Raw genomic sequence first — 21,264 nt, forward strand, 5'->3', positions numbered from 1 at the left:
ACTGAGCAGAGGGCCCCCATTTTACAGACAAGGAAATTAACCCTCAGAAAAGCTTGTTAATAAAGTCTCATAATTGAAAAAGAGGGATTTAAAGAATTTTCTTCTGACTCCAAGATTGATTCCACTGCATCAAATTGCCATTGCTTACTAAAAACTTAACTACAGTATTAAAATCATAGATTTTAAAGCACTAATTTGAATGCTGTTTGCAATTTCACATTAACAGCAGCTGTTGCTACTTGGCAGTTACTAAGACCTAAATATTAGGAAAGGCCAGGGTGAAGAACAGCTTTGAAATGACGCTCTATTTGATCAGGTTCTGCAGTAATTGTTGAAGTCATATAAACGTTCTTTGGATCCCCATAAAGCTTCTGCAGTATCACTGCACCTGCAGTTCCAATTTGCAATTTCCTCAGCCCTCCTTTGAAGTTATTCTTGCCAATTACCTGGTGTTAATATTAATTAAATATGATTTGTAACTCGAAATGTGGTGTTATCAATGGAACTCAGCTGCAGGAATATAAAGTAAAATTTTCAATTGAATTAAAATGTTTCCTTTCATTCATAGTATTTTACAACATTAATACTTTTGTCAAATTGATTTTTGCCTGCTGGAAGTCATTTTTCCAAAGCAATGAACATCTGAGGAAAAAACACTGTTCTTTACATATTCCTTTCTTTCTGTCATTGAAAATACTTCATTTTAATCTTAAAGTGAATCCATTTCAGTTAACAGAAACTTGGTTCTTGTTTATAACCCAAGAGGGGGAAAAATGCTTTCTTTTAAAACTGTACTAAGATACTTTAAAAATATAATCAGTGGGCATTTTTCAATTGTACACTAGGAATGAAATTTTCCTTTATTGCTTGGCCCTCAGCAAAAAAATAAACAAATCACTATCAAACTTTTTGGCAAGTATCTGTCACTTTATATAAAAATGAATTAATTAAATTAGTTTATTGCATTAACATTTCAAACAGAATCTGCCAATCCAACAACTCTGAGTTTGCTTCCAACTCTAAGATTTTAAGATTCTGAACACATGTCAGATAATAGTCAGAAGCTTCCAGCATTTGCAGATTAGAAAAAAAAAGTCACATATAGTAGAACATTTGACAGAATCAGGTCTATTCTGCCCCCTGTAATGTATGTGATAAGGACTGGAAGGCCTGTCATCTTCAATAAGCCATTCATAAACACGATGACTGATTAAAGGAGGTGTGTCGCCATAGTGTGAAAATCCACAATGAAAAGATATAATGCTTTCGCATATTCCTTTTATCTTCAAAGATAAAGCTTTAGCTTCCTTGCTCCTTATAATGATAGCAGTAGCATTAACATTTATTATCCTGTCTTCTTTTAAAAATAATATAATAAGGTAAGACAAAGAAGTGAAAGAACCTGTCTAAAGACTCAAGGAAGTCATTTACTAAGTCACAAGCTACAAGCCCCAGAGCTTATGATTGAAAAGCATGAACAAATATTATCAACCCCTTTATTACAATATCAATGAAATATTATCTTAAATAATTTAAACAAGACAGAAATAGAGGACTATGTTCCTAACACCTGAGGTTGTGAAAATGGGTGATGGACAAGTCTTAACTAGCAGCAACTAGGCTATCCCCTTCCCTCAACCAAAAGAGACCAAAGGGGGAAACAAAAATAAATTAGGACAGAAAGGATTCTCTGAATGTCTATAATTTTCTAGGTGTCATCAAAAAATTACACAAAGCAGCACAGTTGAACAGCCAGTACATACCTGTATTGGCAGCAACCATTGCTATCCTACTGGGAAGCTCTTGACTACCTGGAAGCCTATGAAAGACAGATACCACCTACCCCCATAGAGAACCCTGAATTGTCCATTCAGTCACCTGATCCACCCAAGTAGTCAGGACTGGTAGAATAAAATTCTATAATGCTCCAGAGGAACTTCTGAACTAGTTATACCACAAGCTTCTCCATTAACCAAATTCTGTCTGGTTAGACCCCTCTCATTCTTTTTGCTAACCCTTTGTCCTCCCAGGGGTGGAAAACCTGAAGCTTTGGGGCCACATGTGGCCTTCTGGATCTTTGAGTGTGGCCTTTTGACTGAATCCAAATTTTACAAAACAAATTCTTTATTAAAATCCTTTATTAAAAGGACTTGTTCTGTAATGTTTGGATTCGGTCAAGGGGCTGCACTTGGGGATCTGGAGGGCCACACATGGCCTTGAGACCGCAGGTTCCCCACCAGAGTGTGACCTTATTTGGAAATAGGGTCATTGCAAATGTAATTATTAATAGTTAAGATGAAGTCATACTGGAGTAGGGTAGGCCTTTAATCCAGTACATCAACATCTTTACAAGACAAGAAGACAGAGACAAACACAAGAACGGAGAAGATGATCATGTGATGAAGGAGGCAGAGATTATAGTGATACATCTACAAGCCAAGGAAAAGCAAGGACTGCCAGCAAATACCAGAAGCTACAAGAGGCAAGGAAGGATTCTCCCCTCAGGTTTCAGAAGCAGCATGGCCCCGCCAACACCTTAATTTTGTATTTCTAGCCTCCAGAACTGTGAGACGATAATGTTTTGTTTTGTTTTGTTTTTTAACAGACAATTGTCCATGCTATTCACAGGTGCTATCACAGTACAATGCAGCCTCAAACTTCTGGCCTCACATGATCCTCTCACCTCAGCCTCCCAAGTAGCTGGGACTACAAGCCCATGCCACTACACCCAGCTAATAACTTTCTATTGTTTTAAGCCATCCAGTTTGTGGTACTTTGCTGTGGCAGCTCTAGGAAACTAAAACACCCCCTCTGTAGGACACTGCTTCATTCTCTGTCACCATGTTGCACATATTCAGCTATTCCTCCTGGCAGAAATTCCTGTTTTCTTATTTAAAAAATTTCTCAGTATATGAGAATTTTTCCTAAAGAACTCCTACCATCTCCCATAGTAGAAATGTTCTTTAAAGGAGACTGAGAGGGCTCTCATGACCACAGATCCATCAAAAGGATGCTCTACCACACTCTTAGCTTCCCAGCACACCTGGTTCAGCTCCCTTTGCTTCACTTACATGTTCTACCTCATCAACTACCTTTCCCTCCTCAACCATCAATTTCATGAGAATGAGCTTCAGGTCTGCATCTCAGTTCCTACTTGGCTCTAGACCACTGTTCCTTGCTACTCTTCTCCACAAAGATATGGACTGGTACATAAAGTTCATGACCAAACTCATGCTTCCCACCCCAAAGCAATCTCTCCATTTTCCTGTCTCTTTTCTTTTCTATGGTACTTGTCTTCTCCTAGTTGCCCTGGTATGGAATTTCAAGTTCAACTTTAATTTTTTTCTTATCCTCAAGCTCTATGTCCAAGTAGTTACTAAATTTTATAACCTCCACATCACAAACGTCTCTCAAGTCTGTCTCCTCTTCCATTTCTATTATCTCTGCCATACATCAGGCCAAGATTGATATTGCAATGGCCTCTCAACTGGTCTCCATATCTTTCACTTCTCATTAGTACAATCTTAAATACACATCCTGATAGACCCCTCTCTTATCTCCTCAGCAGTTTCCTTCATTGTCTATAAAATTAAGGATAAAATAATATGATCTGAAATATTCAATTATGTGTCCATATCAAGACTTCCAATTTTGTCTCCTATACCTCATTACACAAACTATACTCCAGTCCAATTGTGCTATATGGAGATCCCAAATATTTTCTTTTTTTCCTTCTCCAGTAAAAATCCTATAGTCAAGAGATGCCTTGGGCTGATGCTGTACGAGCTAGGTATCAAGGGGCTGTTTGTCTTTATTTTATTAAATATCTCCTTCAAAAGGATCTCCACTAGAGAAGGCGATCACTAATGTTTGCTCATGACCGCCATTCACTCATAAACCTCATCCTCCCAGATTCACAAAGGACATTTTCCCATGTCTGATTTTGTTAAAATAAAAAACATTCTAATCAAACCGTACAAGCAATTTATCACTAAACCAATTTTCATTTTGCCATCATTCCATTATGATCTGTCTGAATTAATCACAGGTAAGACACAGAAAGCCTCAATTTACACTGAAATTCTGTAGAAATCAATGTTGCTAAAGATAAATTCAGAACAGAGTGCAGGAAAACTTATAACAGTTAGGGAAATATATTATTGTATTAATAGGCAGACACTCCAAAAAATGAATTTATACATCTTCTTCTCACTCAAGCTACTACAGTTTTTAAAAACACACTACTAACATGGTGACAGAGATGTCATCAGTGTTGTAGTAAGAGGCTGCAAATGTTACAGAACTAATGAATTTTTATTAGAATCATCAGATAATTTCAGAATGGGTTAAGTTGCCACCATTTGCCATTCCCATTAATATCATTGTCATGTAAAAGGTTTAATTTTCAGCTATTTTTGTTCTAGATAAAATCTTTGTCATTAAAATGAGGGATGATTTTGATATTTAATATATTCCATGGCATACTCTAGCGTGGTACTAATTTGGCCTTTTCAGTATTCCGCATATTAATTGACAATCCATCCTCTCTCCAGTCCCCAGATAAGTGAGAACTGAAATAGAATGGACAGCCAATCAAGTCACAGAATACTGAAAGGATCAACATAGAAGAAATGTGTTGCTCTAATCAGAAGTGTATACAAGGCACTAAAATTATTTTCTCCCATACTAATGACTAAGATAGAAACAGGAATAATGAATGGCACCATCTGAATCCTTTTATGTGACAATTTTACCAAAGTATAGTGATGCTTTCTAAAAAGTAAAAACTAAGTATTTCTTATTTTAGTCAAAAGAATAAAACTGTGTTCTCACTTAACTTTTAGAACAATGAATTTTACCACATTCTGCAGTAATTGGCAAATTACATCCCATATTGAATTTTTTACAATAATCTGTTTCATGCACACAAAATGTGTTCTGAAGTTGAAGAATGTCCAGGATCATTACACAAAACTTATTTCAATACATATTCTATTAGTTTCCTTCTCTTGTTGAATTATGACTTTGGTAAGAACTGACATCAGCTGCTTAAATTATACATTAACCTTGTTTTCAGAAGCTATTGTTTTCATTTGAGTGGGCAATTCCTCTAGGGATAAATTTGAGACTTTTATCCAAGAAGATAATATAAATTGTAATAATTTAAAGTTCAATTGAATGTCTTGAATAATTTTATAGCAATACTGATATAATTTAAAATTCCAAAGAGCAAATATTATGGCATCATGGACACTTACAGCAGGTGTGACAGTTGTCCAATTAAATCAATTAACCCAATCTGTCCAACAAGACCAGGCCTTTCCTACATCTTCTGCAACAGCACAAACATAGAACAAATGTTAACTATACTAAATATCATGTATAATAAATTTCCATTCCCTATTATGTACAGAAGAAAGATCCCAGGCATCTGCAAGTCTTTCAAGTGAAAATCTTATTTCAATAACTTTAAAATCCTTGTTCTTGATAATTATGGTTAAGCCCCAATCACTCCCATGATCTTTTTCTGAGTAGATGTTTTCAACAAAAACAATACATTTTTAAACATAACTTCTCCCTTCAGGTTCAAAATTACTGAAAAACAGCTACCAGACACTTTAATCTTTCCATAAAATATTGTTATGACTCTTATAGAAAAGTTCATTCATTCTTAATAAGAATAATAGTATTTAAGTAACAATAATATGTCTCCTTTCACCCACAAAGATACTTTGTTGGCTAATCAGCAATAATATTTGTGCTCTAAATTGGTTTTTTTTGTTTGTTTGTTTTTTCTGTTTTTCAAAGTAGTGGCATAGGTTTACCACCTCATAGGTATAATGCCTACAGAAATTTGGATAAATACCTGGAAAAAAGCCCAGGAGGGAGGTCATGGGCACCTTGTTCTACCAAAGTTATCATATCTCGCCCTTCATCCCACTGCAAGCTTCAGAGTTGTAGGTAAGAAGAAATATGCAAAAAGTCAAATATGACAATAAGAATATCGCTTAAGTACAGCCTCGGGGGGTACTTCAGCATTGTTTTAAGATGATTCCTGGCCTTAATCCCTCTAGTGTTGGATGTTAAATTCTGCTAACTTTTTTTTTTTTTAATTTAATGACTTGCTAATGTAAACTTCCATCTAGAACAATCAAATAGTATGTCATTTATTCAAATTTACAGTGCCTCTAATGCGCCGGCAAACTCCCTCGGCAAAACAGACAACTTTAAAAAATGTTGGCCTGAGTCAGGAGCTCTACTTCCTAAATTAGCACCAAAGTGTCACCTTGGTAGACCTATGAACAACAAAATCATTTATAACAAATTTGCTTCCCTCTAGAGTAGACAGCCTAGGTCATGCATCTGTAGGAGTTCCAATTATTCCATACAGATCAGAGAGGGCCCAAAGATGCCCAGCCTTAGCAGCCTGTCACCTCCAAATACAATTGTCTGATAAATAGATGCTTACCAATTTCCCTTGAGATCTGGGTGAAGGCCTCCACACCACTCTCTCCATAGTTCCCCTCAGAAGCCAGTGTCGACACATAATTCCATCCTAGTGCCGTCACAATGTCCACCATGGCTTGAGCTTGGTAGGAGTCAGGAGGGACCACCCGAGAGAAAAAGTCATACCTGGTGTTATCACTTAGCTCTGGGGCTGTGGATGCATAGCTGATTTGAGGTATCTGCAAAACAAATGACAGGTCATTTTAAGCCATGAGGAATCTTATAGAATGATAGATTGTCATAAGAGCTATACCAGAAACCAAGACATATCAGCCTAAAGCCAAAATACAGTTTTATGACCACCAATTTAGTTCAAAAGTATTTTATAATGTTTGTGGGCTCACTTTCTTTCAATGCACAATATTTCTAAACAGCAAGAAAGAATTTAGTTTTGCTTTAGGTTTCATTGTTTCTGAAGTCAAAGCAAAACATTTGTGCTTTTTGTTCCTTTTTTATTATTATTCTGTACGTGATAAGTTCTGCTGCAGAAATAAGAGAGAAATGAAGGTATACACATCAGAAAGGTCACCTCTGAAATTGCATCTCGCTTTAGGACATAACTATGACTAACAGGGAATTTAATATGAGATTTTTTGATACCTGATAACCACTTCAGTCTTAAGATTGCATTTTTGGTAAATTATTTTAAATATATAATTTTGCAAGTCTATCCACTGCTGATTGACAGAATCATTGAGTATCACAAAAAGATTTGCGAATAGCCAACCACATATCATCTAATAAAAATATCTTTCCAACTCCATAAAAAAATGACATAAAAAGGAATCCAGGTAATAAATTCTTTAGAAAAAAGAGACCATTTCTGACATAAACAGAATGAATTGCTAAAATATTTTCAAAACTAGGAATCCTATGTCATTTCTCAATAATGTGAGTGGGTAAGCTATGTAGTTGTGCATCCATCACTCTTCTGCTGCCATGCTGTGTGTAAGCAAAAGTTCAGGGATCAAAATGACTCCACAATGCCCTAATTCAGGTGGCCTGGTTGAAGATGCAGGTTTAAGCTGTATATAAAACAATTAACTTTGCTTCACATCAGATCCTGCATCTAATGCCAGTGCTCAAAAAGGATGTTGAAAAGGTTGCAATTCCCAGGACCCACACAGGGCTACACACCTTGGGATCCAACTGTCACCCACCACTGTCTAGCCAGTCAACACCCAGTCTACATGGATGTTTTAACTTCACTCTTGACATCTTTGAAAAGCCTTCACCATCTGGATAACCTTTCTGATTCTAACAAGTCCTACTCCCTATTGGTAGACAGTGAAGTGACAATGAGCTTCCCAAAATATTAAAGTCACCCAGGTCTCCTCCTCAAATGGCATTAGAGAAAAAAGGGGAGAGAGAGAGAAAGAAAAAGAAAAAGAAAAAAAAAAAGAAGTCACCTAGGGAGAAGCAGCAGAACAATGTGCCTGGAGCTCTCCAGGGTGCTGCAAGATCCATTCAGCTTCTGGGTAACCAGTATTTACCTATTTGGGCTATAACAATGATTACTCACTCTAGCTTATTTAACCTCAGTTTTTTTTCTGGTTCAGTTCTCCTAGTAGAGACCATGTTAACTTACTTATTAACATTGTGGGACCATGAAACTATTTGGCCTGCCCTTTGCTTTCTCTCCCAGATAAACTGGCCTTAACAGATTGTTCCCTTAATTAGACTTTGTGCCTTCATAGTACATGACTATTCAGCAAGGGCATCCCCCTCCAAATATCAAACCACACACTTTAGCCATTTTCACCTTTTCTTGTTTGCTTCCAGAGGACCTGGGAAAGAGACCATGGATGACTCAGTGAGCTCTACCTCTAACTAGGTAAAAATTTTCCAAAGAGCAAAAACTTGTGCATTTCTATGTTCTAATGAAAGAGATTCAGCAGACTGACCTTTACTTTGGAAGGAATTCTGTGTGTGGTAGGGGGAATAGGGAAGCATTCTATAGCAAATTCTATAGCACTATACCATTTCCTTGTCTTATTTAGATGCATAACCCTCCCACTTCCCCAGCTACTCAGAGTCCAGCAGTAAAATGCCTTATACAACTCCCACCCTGCCTATAATAATGAGCCACCCCTTTCTAAAAATGAGCACAAAGTGTGAAAATTGAGTGTTTGAAACCAAAACTAATTATCTCAAATTACTACGTTCAGTCAGTCACTTCCCAGGCTGTTTAATTAGCAGTCAGTCTCATGTTTAGGATTAATTAAACAGGTGTAAAGGGTATATAAAATAAAAAGTGCAGATAGAAGATGGCTGTTTGATTAACTCAGTAATGGACTTTCTCCCCAAAGTCTTGAAGAGTTTTCTTTTTGCCGATCAATGTGTGGAAAAGTAATGTGAGAGCCATGCTTATTTTTCTATTTGTTCATTTCTGCAGTCTACAATAATACATATCAGGGTATATTAATAATATTTCAAGACAAATTTTCAAGTTCTCATGAAGCCACATCTCATTTTTATTTTATTGTGGTGGACCACTAGGTATTGGCTCATTAAGCATTTTAATTTCTGTGCCAGTATTCCCAATATTTCCACCATCCTAAAATTAAACACCTACCAGCAACTGAAGTAGAATTTTTTTAAAGACTTAGAATGTTTCTCTTTCTATTCTCTACATCAAATCCACCCAAACCACCTTCTTAACCCCAGAAGTTTCATCTGCCAGAAACAGCACCAATGAGAAAAAAAAAAAAAAAAGATGATGGGTGAAAGAGAGAAGTGAAGAGGAAAATGAGAGGAAAAGAAAGGAAAATGTATCAAAAGGGAGTTAGGTAACCAATCCTTCATCAGTTCACCCATCCTTTTAAAAAAGCAATATCTTTTATAGGTCTCTATTAACTCTCACTTGCCAATTTAAAGGATAAAATCCAAACTATTCAGCCTGCCTCACAAAGATCATTAGACTTGGCCCCATCCTGCTTCTCAGCCTTGATCTTTTCTCCAGATTCTGACAGTACCTGCATCCTCATCCATGCTTTTCCCTGCATAAGGAGACTATTTCTGCCCTCCTCCACCTGGTGATCTTCTGCACAAACTCAATATCCAGCTCAAAAGTCATCTCCTCCCTGGGAAGCTCTCACTAACTCTCAGGCAGAGTCGTCTTTTGTTGTTTCTCCCTCCCACAGTCCCCATCACCGGACATTAGCATCACGATGGTCTACCAGCTTATGATTCTCTCAAGACCATAAAGATTCCTGTTTATTTATTCTGTATTCCCAACAACTGACAAAGAAAGTACTCAATGAATGTTTGGAAGCAACTAATGAATTGAACTATAGCAAGAAATTTAATACAGCCTCCACCCATCACCTCCTCCCCTGCTTTCTGCCAACATATCATGCAGGCTTTTCTCTATTTGCCCCTCCTGGTCCTTCTCCACCCTGCCCTACATCCTGGGGGCTGTTCTCTATGGCCATATCACCAGAGCTTTCTTGCCTCTGGCTTCCAGTTGAGTTTGACCAATGGGAGGCACAAGGAGGACATGGGAGGGCAGGAGGAGAAAGATGCAGAATATTTATTCCCCAGATTCTTGCCCCACTGACTCAGTGCTTCTTGACCTAAGCCCTCTCCCACAACTGAAGCTCTTGCCAGAGTCTGGTGATCACTCTTCCCCCCTGCCCTGCAAGTGTCCCCACTGTTGCTGGTTCCTGGGTACTTCATCACCCCTTGGTTTCTTAAACTGTGCCCACACCTTGTAAATAGTCCTTTTGTTAACCTCTCTCCATTACCCTGGAGTGTGCCAGAAAACTGACTAATACACCCCTATGACAGGTACAGAGAATTCAATGCTGCTGTGCTCCGCACCTCAGCTCTGCCAGGTCTTAGCCCTTAGCCCTTCTTAGCCCTTCTTCATCCACTCTCCCTTCTAGCTTTTTCTACCACTATCCTCATTTGACTTTTTCCTTTCCTTTCTTGTCCAGTTCCTTAAGGCTTCCAATTGCATACTTGAAAACACCTGTCATTTTGCTTTTCTTCATTTTTTATTTTCTTTGTGCTGAGGTTTCATAAGAATATCATGTGTGCTTAAAATAAGGCCATTTTTCTATTACTTGAATAGAGCATATTTGAGGAAATTAATTACACAACTCGGGACCTCATCACCATACCCTCCCTAAAAAAATTGCTTTAGCTTGCACTTTTCTGATAATTATTTTGGTGAGGAAAAAGTCCTTCTCCTTCTCCTGTTACATTCTTACTTCAGCCCACAAAAAACCAGATTCCTATTCCAAATCCCACTCATCTTGGGGAGCTCTAAAATGAGTATTTCCTATGTAGCTCTCCACCCCTTACTGATTATCCCAAACACATAGGGGAAACTGAACCAGAGCTAGAGTTCTACATTTATAGGGCAAGAGTGGATAGCAGATTATGCCTTTGTTCTCTGACCTGCCCACACACATCCCTGGCTTCTTTTCTCTATAAGGTAGAGACCAGAGAGGGCCTTCCTCCTTGGGAAAGAAGCCCATCCTCCTTATCTCCCTATTCCACTGGCAATCAGGTGTGTCAGAGAGGCCTAAAGCCCATGCCACCAGTTAATAAGCAGACTTCAAGTCCTCTATTCAGGCAGAAGTAGGTCCCAAGGTTGAGATGTGGTGTGGGAGTAGGAGGCACTATTTTGGCCTCAGATCAAAGCTGAATTCTCTCCAATCTAGTTCTTAAGGGACAGCCATGTGTCTGGGGAGTTATTCAGTGTTTGCCCAGCTATTAATAAAGCTAATTACTTAATCTACATTTAACTAGCTATTCTGTGAATCTTGGACTTACAAACTCAAAGAGATTCTAAAAATTTGACTTAGAGCTAAAGGAGACTGAATTATCTTTCAAAAGAAATTCATTTATATATATATATGTATATATATATATATATATATATATATATACACACACACACACAATAGAAGTTAACAGGCATTATTGTCTTTTTGTATCCATTCTTCCCTTCTTCTAGATAAACCTCTGATTTTTTACCTAGGCACTTGGCCACTCAGAACACGACTATGTTTCCCAACCTACCTTGTAGTGGTGTATAAAACATCTGAAAAGTGTCCTTAAAGGGGAAAGGGCATGCCTTTCTCATGCTCGTGCCTCTTTCCTGCTGACCAGAATTTGGACACAACCTCTAGAGCTCCATTAGCCATCTCGAGACATGTCCTGACAATCATAGAACAAAAAGCCACACCCTTGCCAAGGCATTGTGATATCTGGATCTGGATCCCTAAAACCATCTGACTGTTTTTCCTGTTTCCATGCTTGCCCTTCTCAAATTCATGCTACACCAGCAACTAAACTGATATTTAGAAAAAGAAAAATTACATATTACAAAAAAAAATTCTTCCTCAGAGCCTTTCGACCATTTCCCCATTGCTCTTAGAATAAAGCCCAAACCTCTTGTCATGGGATCCTTTGATCTGGCATCTGAGCACCTTTGCCCCTCACTCACCTGATCCAACCACACAGGATTCCTTTTGTTCCCTGACCAGGCCATGCCCTTTTTCCTCCTGTAAGACTCATGCATATGGTTAAGTAGACAGTTAGGGTCTCTCAGCTCTTCTTGAGACAAGGGTTCCCTGCTTTGGTGTTGTTCAAGCAATTGCTCCACCTGGGAAAAGGGTAAGAGCAGGCACTCTATTTTGGTGTTGCCCCACCTTTAATCCTATCCTGACCATAAGCTACACCTGGGAAAGTAAGGAATGCTTTATCAATCTGGGAATTCCCCAGCCCAGGAATAATAGGATTTGGAAAGTGACCTAGAGTAACCTAAGGGTAATTATTATGCCATTAGCTTGAATCTGCTTGTGGTTAATCTTTCCCCCCACAAAGGTGGGCTTTCTTAGAGGGAGCTCATATATAAATAGATGGAATTTTGAGGACACCCGTTGATCATTTAATAACATCTCACACCTCCTGAGAGCCCTCCTCCAGACAGGACTAGTAAAGGAAACAATCTAAAAAGTCAGCAAGTCAAAAAGAGAGTGAGTAGGTGGGTGGGTCAGTCAGTTTCTGCTTGCAGAGACAGACCTCTTTTGTTTTACAATAAAAAGCTTCTCATGTGAAACTGCTTTCTGCCTGAGGTTACTCTGTCACATTGGTCCTGCTGGTGATTTTTCCAAGAAAGGAACCAGAAGACCAGGATAATAGTGTGGAGTTGACACTTTGGTGTGTCTGGTCATTCTTCAGCCAAGAGCACATCAAGAACTGAGGGCAGACTGCCACCCTGACAATATCACTCCAAACATTTTCCAAAGTCCTTCCTGGCTTTTCTTATCCTTCAGCCTCAGCTCAAATGACTCCTCCTCAAACAGAACATCCCTGACCACCTCATCTAGCGTAGTCTTCCCACCACATTACCCTAATATTTCCTTCCTTATTCTTATAACTACTTGTGTTAATGTGTGTATTCTATTTACCCTACTATCGTGTAGATTCTATAGGTGGCTTCTCTGTATTATTTACAGATAAAACATGACCTCCTACCACATAGTAAGGGTTCAATAAATATTCATTGAAAGAAAAATGAATTATCTATTGATTAATCAAGGACCCTTTTATTATTTTCTTCCATGTATTCTAACTTTGAAAGATTTTTCTATAAAACTATTTGAGCAAAAAGTCACCTATTTCCCACATTCTTCATTAATCAAATATCTATTCAGCTGCAAAAGCTTCTGATCAGCATGAGATATCTATCTGTACCAAGCTGAGGTGATAGAATTTCAGTTCCATTTCAGTTGTAAGACTGCAGACTCATCATAGAGAAGCACAAATTGCCATTAAGCTTTTTGAAATGCTAAAAACGGCCATGAAAACTTCATAACTATCTCAGCAAACACTTTAACATCCCATGGACTTCAATTTGTCATTAAAGAAGAAAAAATATTACATTTATAATCAAAGGCCAATGTCACAAAGTATTTAATCACTTACTCTTTCTTGCTCATCTTTATCTGTAAGATGGATATTTCAGACAGGTCTAAAAGTGCTTACAGGTCCCTCAAACTGACTGTGCCTCTCCACATTGCCTTCCCTGAGTCAGACTACATGACTGAGGGGTGAAATGGGGGTTACTACAACTCAAAGAAGCTCAGAGAATTTTAGACACCATAAATTACTCTTTCCTGGTCCAATAAAGTTACAACTTCAGCTGCCTTTTTAAAGTTTCTCCCTGTTTTCATATCAAAATATTGACTCTTGAAACTTGCTTTGTCTGCTCAGAATGGCCTGAGTTCTGTATCTGTCCTCCATAGTTTCTGGTTTGTCAAAGATCCCAAGGAAACCAAGACACCCTGACAAGGTTAGCATAAGCTGTAGCTTAGGCACAGGTCAGAGGAAGCCCCTCAGAATTGTAGGAAACTTAAGTCTTCCTGCAGTAAACTCACAAACATCTGACTACAGGTTTGTAGACAGAGGACAATTTAACACTTGAGACACATACACCTTCACCATCAAGAAAGGTTTTGTTCCCCAAAAAAAAAAAAAAAAAAGGTTTTTTTTTCTTTTTATCTCTGCAAACAACCTTGTCCATTGATCAACAAACTTAATGGTTGAGCAGGTTGGCAGGGTGGGTTCTTTGTGCTGCTCAATACTATCATTGGTTTTCTCTAGTAAAAGATCAGCTGAAAGCTATGCTCTGCCCTCAGGAGGTAGTGCCTGCCTGAGCTCTTTTCCAGGGATAGTGGCCTTAGCAATAGTGCCATCAGGATAACAGTTTCCCACCACCTGCCCTTGGGGTAGATTTGTTTCTGTTACAAAACTCTGGTCCAGAAAAGCATAATGATTATAGCCATTAAAATTAGCTTTGTCTTTTCAGACCTGACTAATCTCTAGTACTGAAATTACTAGTGGCTTGAGGCAAAACATGAGTATATAATCAGAAATTAAATAAAAATAAGGAGTCAGGGCTAGAAGTCAATGTCCACCACTGACTGGCCCAACTCTCCTGACACTCCCCTGTGCTTTCATGCTCCTCCCATCTTCATGAAAACAGACTAAGGAGAAGGAAAGAAAAAAGGAAAAGTAGAGCTAAACAGTAAAACAGTAAAGAAGATGGATGACCACTCTGAGTTTGCATCCCAAAATATGAAGGAGTACTATTCCCCTCCCAAACCAAGACTGGCTCAAAACAATCCTGCCCACATGGTGGACAGTTATTAAGATTCCTGTTTGTACACGTTGGTGCCAAATGTAATATTCAGTCTCTGCCTTCCTTCTCAGTTGAGTTCCTACAGGTGACAGACACAGGGGGATTTCAGTTTTGATGCACAATGGAGCTTAGCAAAGAAAAAGAGAGGGAGCCCGTTGAAATGAGAAATTACAGAGGTCAAGGAAAGCAAAAGAGATTTCATTGTTCATTGTGCTAAATTTTTATCCTTCTCCCCAGCATGAGCTCACTCACACTAAGCAAAGCTTTACATACTTGCCCATGACAAAAGGGCCTGTAGTTCGTTAACACAGCTGAGTATAACACAATGTCAGTAGGTTTAAGGTCACGAGTTGAATTCCATCATGGGCCAGGATGTAGGCTGTACCCTCACCACACTCTTCCTCGTCACAAATGCATGGCACACTAATGAAGTCAACCAGAGATGGGAGAGAAAAGGCCAGTCCATTCTCACTGCTAGGTGAATAATGCAAAGGTGGTTTGTTTCTGATGGTAAACCCAAAATTTCAGCAGCAAATAAGAAGAAGATCAAATCATAGGAGGTATGCTTTCTTCAAAACGTAAAAAGCATGTTTTTATATCTGTGTATGCTTGAAAATATAAAAATGTATTACACTTGCAAAGTCATGTGTTGGTTTCAGATAATCCATGCGGATATCTATTAAATCGCAAAAGAGTTCATTTTCTCGCCCCCTTTTCAAGGACATTCATTGTGTGAGTCAGGGAAGCAAAGAAAACAAATGGCACACTCAAATTAGAGTAACTCAAGAAGGTTAAATAAAGGGACTGTTTTCAAGGCCAGGGCAGTGTAGGGGGAATGGCAGTGGAAAGCTACAATCTAGAAGGAGCCAAAGGGTGACAGATGCCACCTGTGAGCCCTAAGGGCCAGGAGGGAGCAGTTACAGAGTCATGAACAGAAGCCACCTTGGGAGAAGCAGTGATCTCCCTGAAGGGACACAGCCAGCACCTGGAAACCACACAAGGAAATTATATCCTGACCTTCTCCCTATCCCACACCTCCTGCTGGGTTTCCCCCTGACCAAACCCACTGGAAGCCAGAGGACAAGAGAACTTGATGTTGTTTGCAGAGAGGAGCCCCGCAGGGCAGTGAACAGAAGGCAAGAGAGAGAAGGTGGATATGGAGAGGCAAACAGAAGCTACCTGGTCCAGGAATCATTAATCATTGATCATTGGACACTTGAAACACATTTATGGATGGCTGTGCAGATTTTCAGTTTTCTATGTTCTATCACTTTTCCATAACTTGATGCTATCAAATACTTTTGACAGAAAATCTACACTAAGACATTTTGCTTTGGCTATTGAAAATTCCAACCCTAAAACTAGGCCAATTAAGTTTGAATTTCTTTTGGAAAATAAAATAACTAACACCCTGTTTTAAAAAGAAGTACAATGATTTTAACAAAATTGGTAATGCTATTTGACTTCTAACCTGTTTATTTAAAATGAAAGACAAGCAATCCATGAACATGAAAGAATTTACATATAAACAACCATAATTATACCCTATAAGATTAATAAACCTTTTTTTATATCTGCTAATTACATTTTACAATGAGAAAGCACAAGTGCTCCTAAGGGAAAGAATTGCTATAATCTATCAAGTCACTAGGAGTATTGGGATTTTTAAGCCTAACCACCCTACGTATATTTATGCAAAAGTTTTAATAGCAAGTTGGATTTAAAACCTTCACTTTTTAAGAAAGGGACTTCAACATTCCAGATCGTTTTATAATATCTGGTGTACAATTTCTCCTGATCTTCAACTCTTTCTTTTAAAAAAACCTTAACATTGTATTTTTTTCTAATTCCCATGCATTTCAGTACTCTGATTTCTAGAAAATTATAACCAGTGTATATGTGATATCATACACAAATTTAAAAGGCTAATTCAATACATGCACTTTTTTCTGATTAGTGGTTAAATTAAATCTAATGTCTTTTGAATGGTTACTTTTTGATTAATCCATACAACAAATTAGCTTCCACTCTATACCAGACACCTTGACAGGCCCTGCAGATAGGGTAGTAAAGGACACATGGTCCTTCCGCCCCCATGGAGCAGATGGTCACCTGGAAAAAGCAGATATTCAATAAACAATCAACCAAATAAACATGTGGCAGCAATTGTAATGAGTGCTGTGAAAGTATACAGGCCACTGAGAGTTACAGGGCCAATCATCTGGTCTAGGTGGGACAGGGCGGCCTCCTAGTAGTGACGTTAAGACAGCACATGAAAAACGAGGAAGAAAGAGGACGGAGTAGTGAGCACCAGCTGCAGATTTCCTCTCACTGGAGACCTCCTTCAGATGTGTAAACCACCTAATTTGTAGAAGTGAAGAGGAGGAGCATTCAGTTGCAGGTACTTAAAAAAAAAAAAAAAAAAAAAAAAAACAACTTGCCATAGGCTGAATACTATTAACTAAAGACTGCCATTTCCCGTGCTTTTCACAAATACTATTTTGAAGTACTGTATACATAATTGGTATTCTTATACCAGAACTATTTAGTATTAAGAAAATAGTTGTGTAATTATCAGCAGGAATGCTCATTATGTTACATTCTCACCTGTCTCTCAGTCCTGAGGCATGTGAGGGAAGAATGATGAAATGAATGGGTAGATGGAGGGTGACTGGATGAATGACTGCAGCAGGCACTAAGCCCATAGAAGAGACTCAACTTTAAGTCAAAAGCCCAGGAAGAAAATAAATGTGTACTCACAGTACCTATAAGCTCCAATATCTGTTTCCTTTGGAAAGTAAAGAAGTGATTGAGAAGTAGGAGGAAACTCTCTCTCTCTTCATTTTACTGAGGCAGTGAAGCCTTTGGGATAGGATTTCAAACTACATGAGAAGCAAGTTAGAGCTAACCCTGGAAGATAATCTAGCTGTGTTGTTTTATTTTGTTTTGTTTTGGTTTTATGCTCATAAGATAATATAATAATAGATAGTTTCTGTACCTCCCAGGAGAACAACAGAGAAATAAATGGATCTGTCCACCTCTGAAAACTCTACTCGGTGACCCATTGGCCCAGGGAGAGAAGGAGAACGCCATTCCCTTATTTTATTATTTCTACCTATGATTGCCAAGAATCTACTGCATTCTGAAGTAAAGGATATTTCTTTGATACCTTCTCAGCAAAGTCTTCAAACAGTTTGGGATTTCAAAATTAACTCTATATCTGAGTATTTTTTAAAATAAAAAGTAAGAAAAATTGGGGATTGGGTTGTTTAGATCAGTGAAATTTTTCTGTAAAGTGGTTTTCTTACACGAGTATCAAAAAATAATAAATTATAATTTGTTATAATAGAAGAGCCAAAATGATGCTATGGCACTTTCTTAGCATCATTTGCTAAATCACTTAAAAATTTAACTCTCCCACCCACTCATGCCCATCACTGCTGACTTCAAACTATCACCTAGCATTTAATTTTCTTCTGCTGCTGATTTCCTTGCATGCAATCACTGCTGTGGTTCAATTTTTCCCCCAAGCATGTCAGCACTGGAATATTAAAAAATAAAAAGTTAGTAATTATAAGCAACAAATTGAAGTCAATAAACCTTAAGCTGGCAAATATTCTATTTAGACTGGCATTTTGCCACTCAATAAAACATGATTTGAGTCCTGCAAATAAGGAAGAATGTTGATAAGGACATTTTTTGTGCAAATAAGTTTTCTGGTTGACAATTTCATGGATTTTTAGTGATTATCTACATTCCCTAAAATCCTGGTCTTCAAATCATTATCTCCCCACTGGCATTCAGGTGGTGATTCTGAACACCTAATGCCGCTGGAAATTTTCATTTCCTTTATGTTATCTAAGTTGGTGAACTCAGTAGGTTAGAAGAAGTTACATATGCAGTTAAAGGTCTTAATTAGAGCTCCACTTGCATAGGAAAACTTCCACTCCAAAGATCAAATAGTTAATTTCATAAATGGCAATCATTGGGTGATAGGAAAAGTAGGTAAAAGAATGTAAATGACTCACATTCCATTATTCCACTACATGCTAGAGAATGTCCCAAGGATATGGTCCTTTGACAAGCATCATTTTAGTATTCCAAGGGCAACACATTAAGTTTCCCCAAATGAACTGATTAGTCCCTTCAGCCCATCATAATCTCTTTATGAAAAGCCTAGCTTGCTGCTCTTGATAAGCCTTCTTTATGTGTCATATTCCATCTGTGGACGCAACTCATGAAATGGTGTGTGTGTGCCCAGACATGTGTACATGTTGGTTTCCCCAATATTTATTTAATATATTATATTAGCCAAGAATTGTGTTAGTGTTCTCTCCCTATTTTATGGATGAGAAAACTGAAATCTGGAGAAGTAATTTTCCCAAGAGAGAATAACTTGTAAATGACAAAGTAGGATTGAAACTCAGACAGTCTGACTTTAGATTCATCTCTTAATCAACCCTACCCTCCACTACCTTGGGTCTATTTTAAAATCTGTTGTTCACTCTTCAGTAGCTTTCCTTCCCATAAGTGCTGAAGCTCATGAGGGAGCAACCACAGTTCCCTGTTCCCACCTCTTCTGGTCACATATACAATTCCCTTGGTGTCACAGGTCATGACTTAGCTAGACCATATGTGGCATCACAATGAAAAGGAAATACTAACATCTACTATCAGCCGAATATAATATGCTTGCTTCGACTTCTGTCAATTGCGATTGCTATAGTACCTCCTGAGAATGGAGCTTCCTGGCCCAGTGGGATACCAGCAAAATGCCAGAGACAAGGTTGGGCAGGTTGGACAGCAATTACCTAGCTCAGCAAGGGAAGCCATGTGTGAAAGGGGAGAGTCAAGTTTCAAAGGCCGAAGAGAGCTTGAGGAGCAGAGGCAGGGACCTGGAAATGGCAGAAGAAGACGAAAGGGTATCCTAAGCAGAGGGGGCAGCATTTGACAGAGAAAAACATAAGAAAGAATATGGATAGTGTAGGAAAAGTAAACAATTCAGTCGTCTTGGCAAAAGGTGTTCATGAGCCCAGTTCTGTCTGGTTTTTGTTCATTTGTTTTTGTTTTACATTTCAATAAGTATTTGTTAAGTACCTACTAAAGACCAACATTCTCTCACTTGGCTTCTGAGAACTACTCTCCAATTTTCCTCTTGAATCTATCTACTCCACTGCCTATTCTTCCTTTAAATGTTTTTAGTGTTCTTTGGGACATGGCCTAGGCTCTCTTTTCTTTTCACCTCATACCCACTCCAAATCTATGCATCTGGTCTAAATCTTTTTACTGAGTTCCAAACAAACCTATGTCTTACTTGATGTCTCCTCTTAAATGCCCTACAGGTATCTAAAATAACATGTTCAAAACTTGTCACATTTGCCCCAGCATAAACTGGAGGTCATCTGGTGCACCAGGAGGCCTCATGTCATAGCAGGTCAGTCAGCCAGGTCCCAAATTTATGTGAGTGTCACAGACTTTATTGTACATGACAGTTTCCAACTATGCAGCTGTGCTATTTCCCTCCTATATCATTGCAAGGCATGACTTCGGCCTGCCTTGTTTAGCTCTCTCTTTTCATATCTTTCAGTGATCAGGTTGGCCACCAGAAACGAAGCCTTTTTAAATATTAAATTTAAGATCCAAATTTCCTTGAGAGGAAAAAATAGACTCATATGTTTTGGTATAAAAGATCTATTCACATTGCAAAAATCAATTTACCAGTATTGACTACAGTAACTCTGGCATTGACTAAGTTTTTGCTACAATCTTGCTGCTAAGTGTTGCTAGCAAACCCATAGCATCAGCATCACCTGGGAGCTTCTTAGAAATGCAGAATCTCAGGCCCCACCCCAGACCTATTGAATGAGAATCTACATTTTAACAAGATCTCCAGGTGATTCCTGGGCAAAATAAAATTGGAAAGGCACTGCTGTAATATAAAACGATGAATGTGTATTCAAGAGCCCTGTATTTTCTTTTGAAAATTTTCCATATGATGCTCAAATGGATTTAAATGTATTCATTGCAAGGATTATTTTGGTAAATCTGGATGTTGTCATCATGAGGGGATATAAAAGCTCCCTCTAATTCACTTTATGAAGAAGTTGATGCTTTGAACATGATGTTCACTTCCCCTAAGGTGAATAACATCTCATGATAATTAGAAATTTCTTTTCAAAAATATCTTGCTTCTAAAGTTATATTTTTAGGAGTGTTGTGTTTCAATTCTTGCATCAAGTGGTGGCATGTCAGGATAAATCTATAGACCAGCAAATATATCATATCAATCATTGAGTTAGTAAGAGGTTTTCAAATATATTTCTTACTTATATGAAAATAACAGATGAAGGTTTTGAAAAAAAAATTTGACAAAGCCTGCATGATTAAATGCCAAATATAAGCTGAATTGTACCTTATCATCAATAAATTTTCCATAGCATTCACATGCAACAGGATAATTTTGTGATATTCATTTCTGTCTGACACTTGCTCCTTTAAGTGACCCATGAAAGAATTTTTTTCGTTTGTGTCCTCCACACAAGCAATCAAGGCTGTGTGTCCTGGAGAATTAGCTGGTTTTCAAAAAATTTGGCCCGCAG

At 38.1% G+C, this 21,264-nt stretch overlaps 1 protein-coding gene across 2 annotated transcripts in view; it reads right to left on the reverse strand.

The window, feature by feature from the left end:
• Positions 1-21,264, reverse strand: part of GRM8 (glutamate metabotropic receptor 8) — a 728,319-nt gene that overhangs the window by 586,376 nt on the left and 120,679 nt on the right. For both annotated transcript variants that reach the window (XM_012789100.3, XM_012789103.3), the window contains exon 3: positions 6,470-6,686. In XM_012789100.3, the coding sequence (XP_012644554.1) occupies positions 6,470-6,686 (217 nt within the window). The remainder of the gene's footprint in view (positions 1-6,469; positions 6,687-21,264) is intronic.

The sequence above is a fragment of the Microcebus murinus genome, chromosome 9 (assembly GCF_040939455.1).
Source record: "Microcebus murinus isolate Inina chromosome 9, M.murinus_Inina_mat1.0, whole genome shotgun sequence".
Lineage (NCBI taxonomy): Eukaryota > Metazoa > Chordata > Mammalia > Primates > Cheirogaleidae > Microcebus > Microcebus murinus.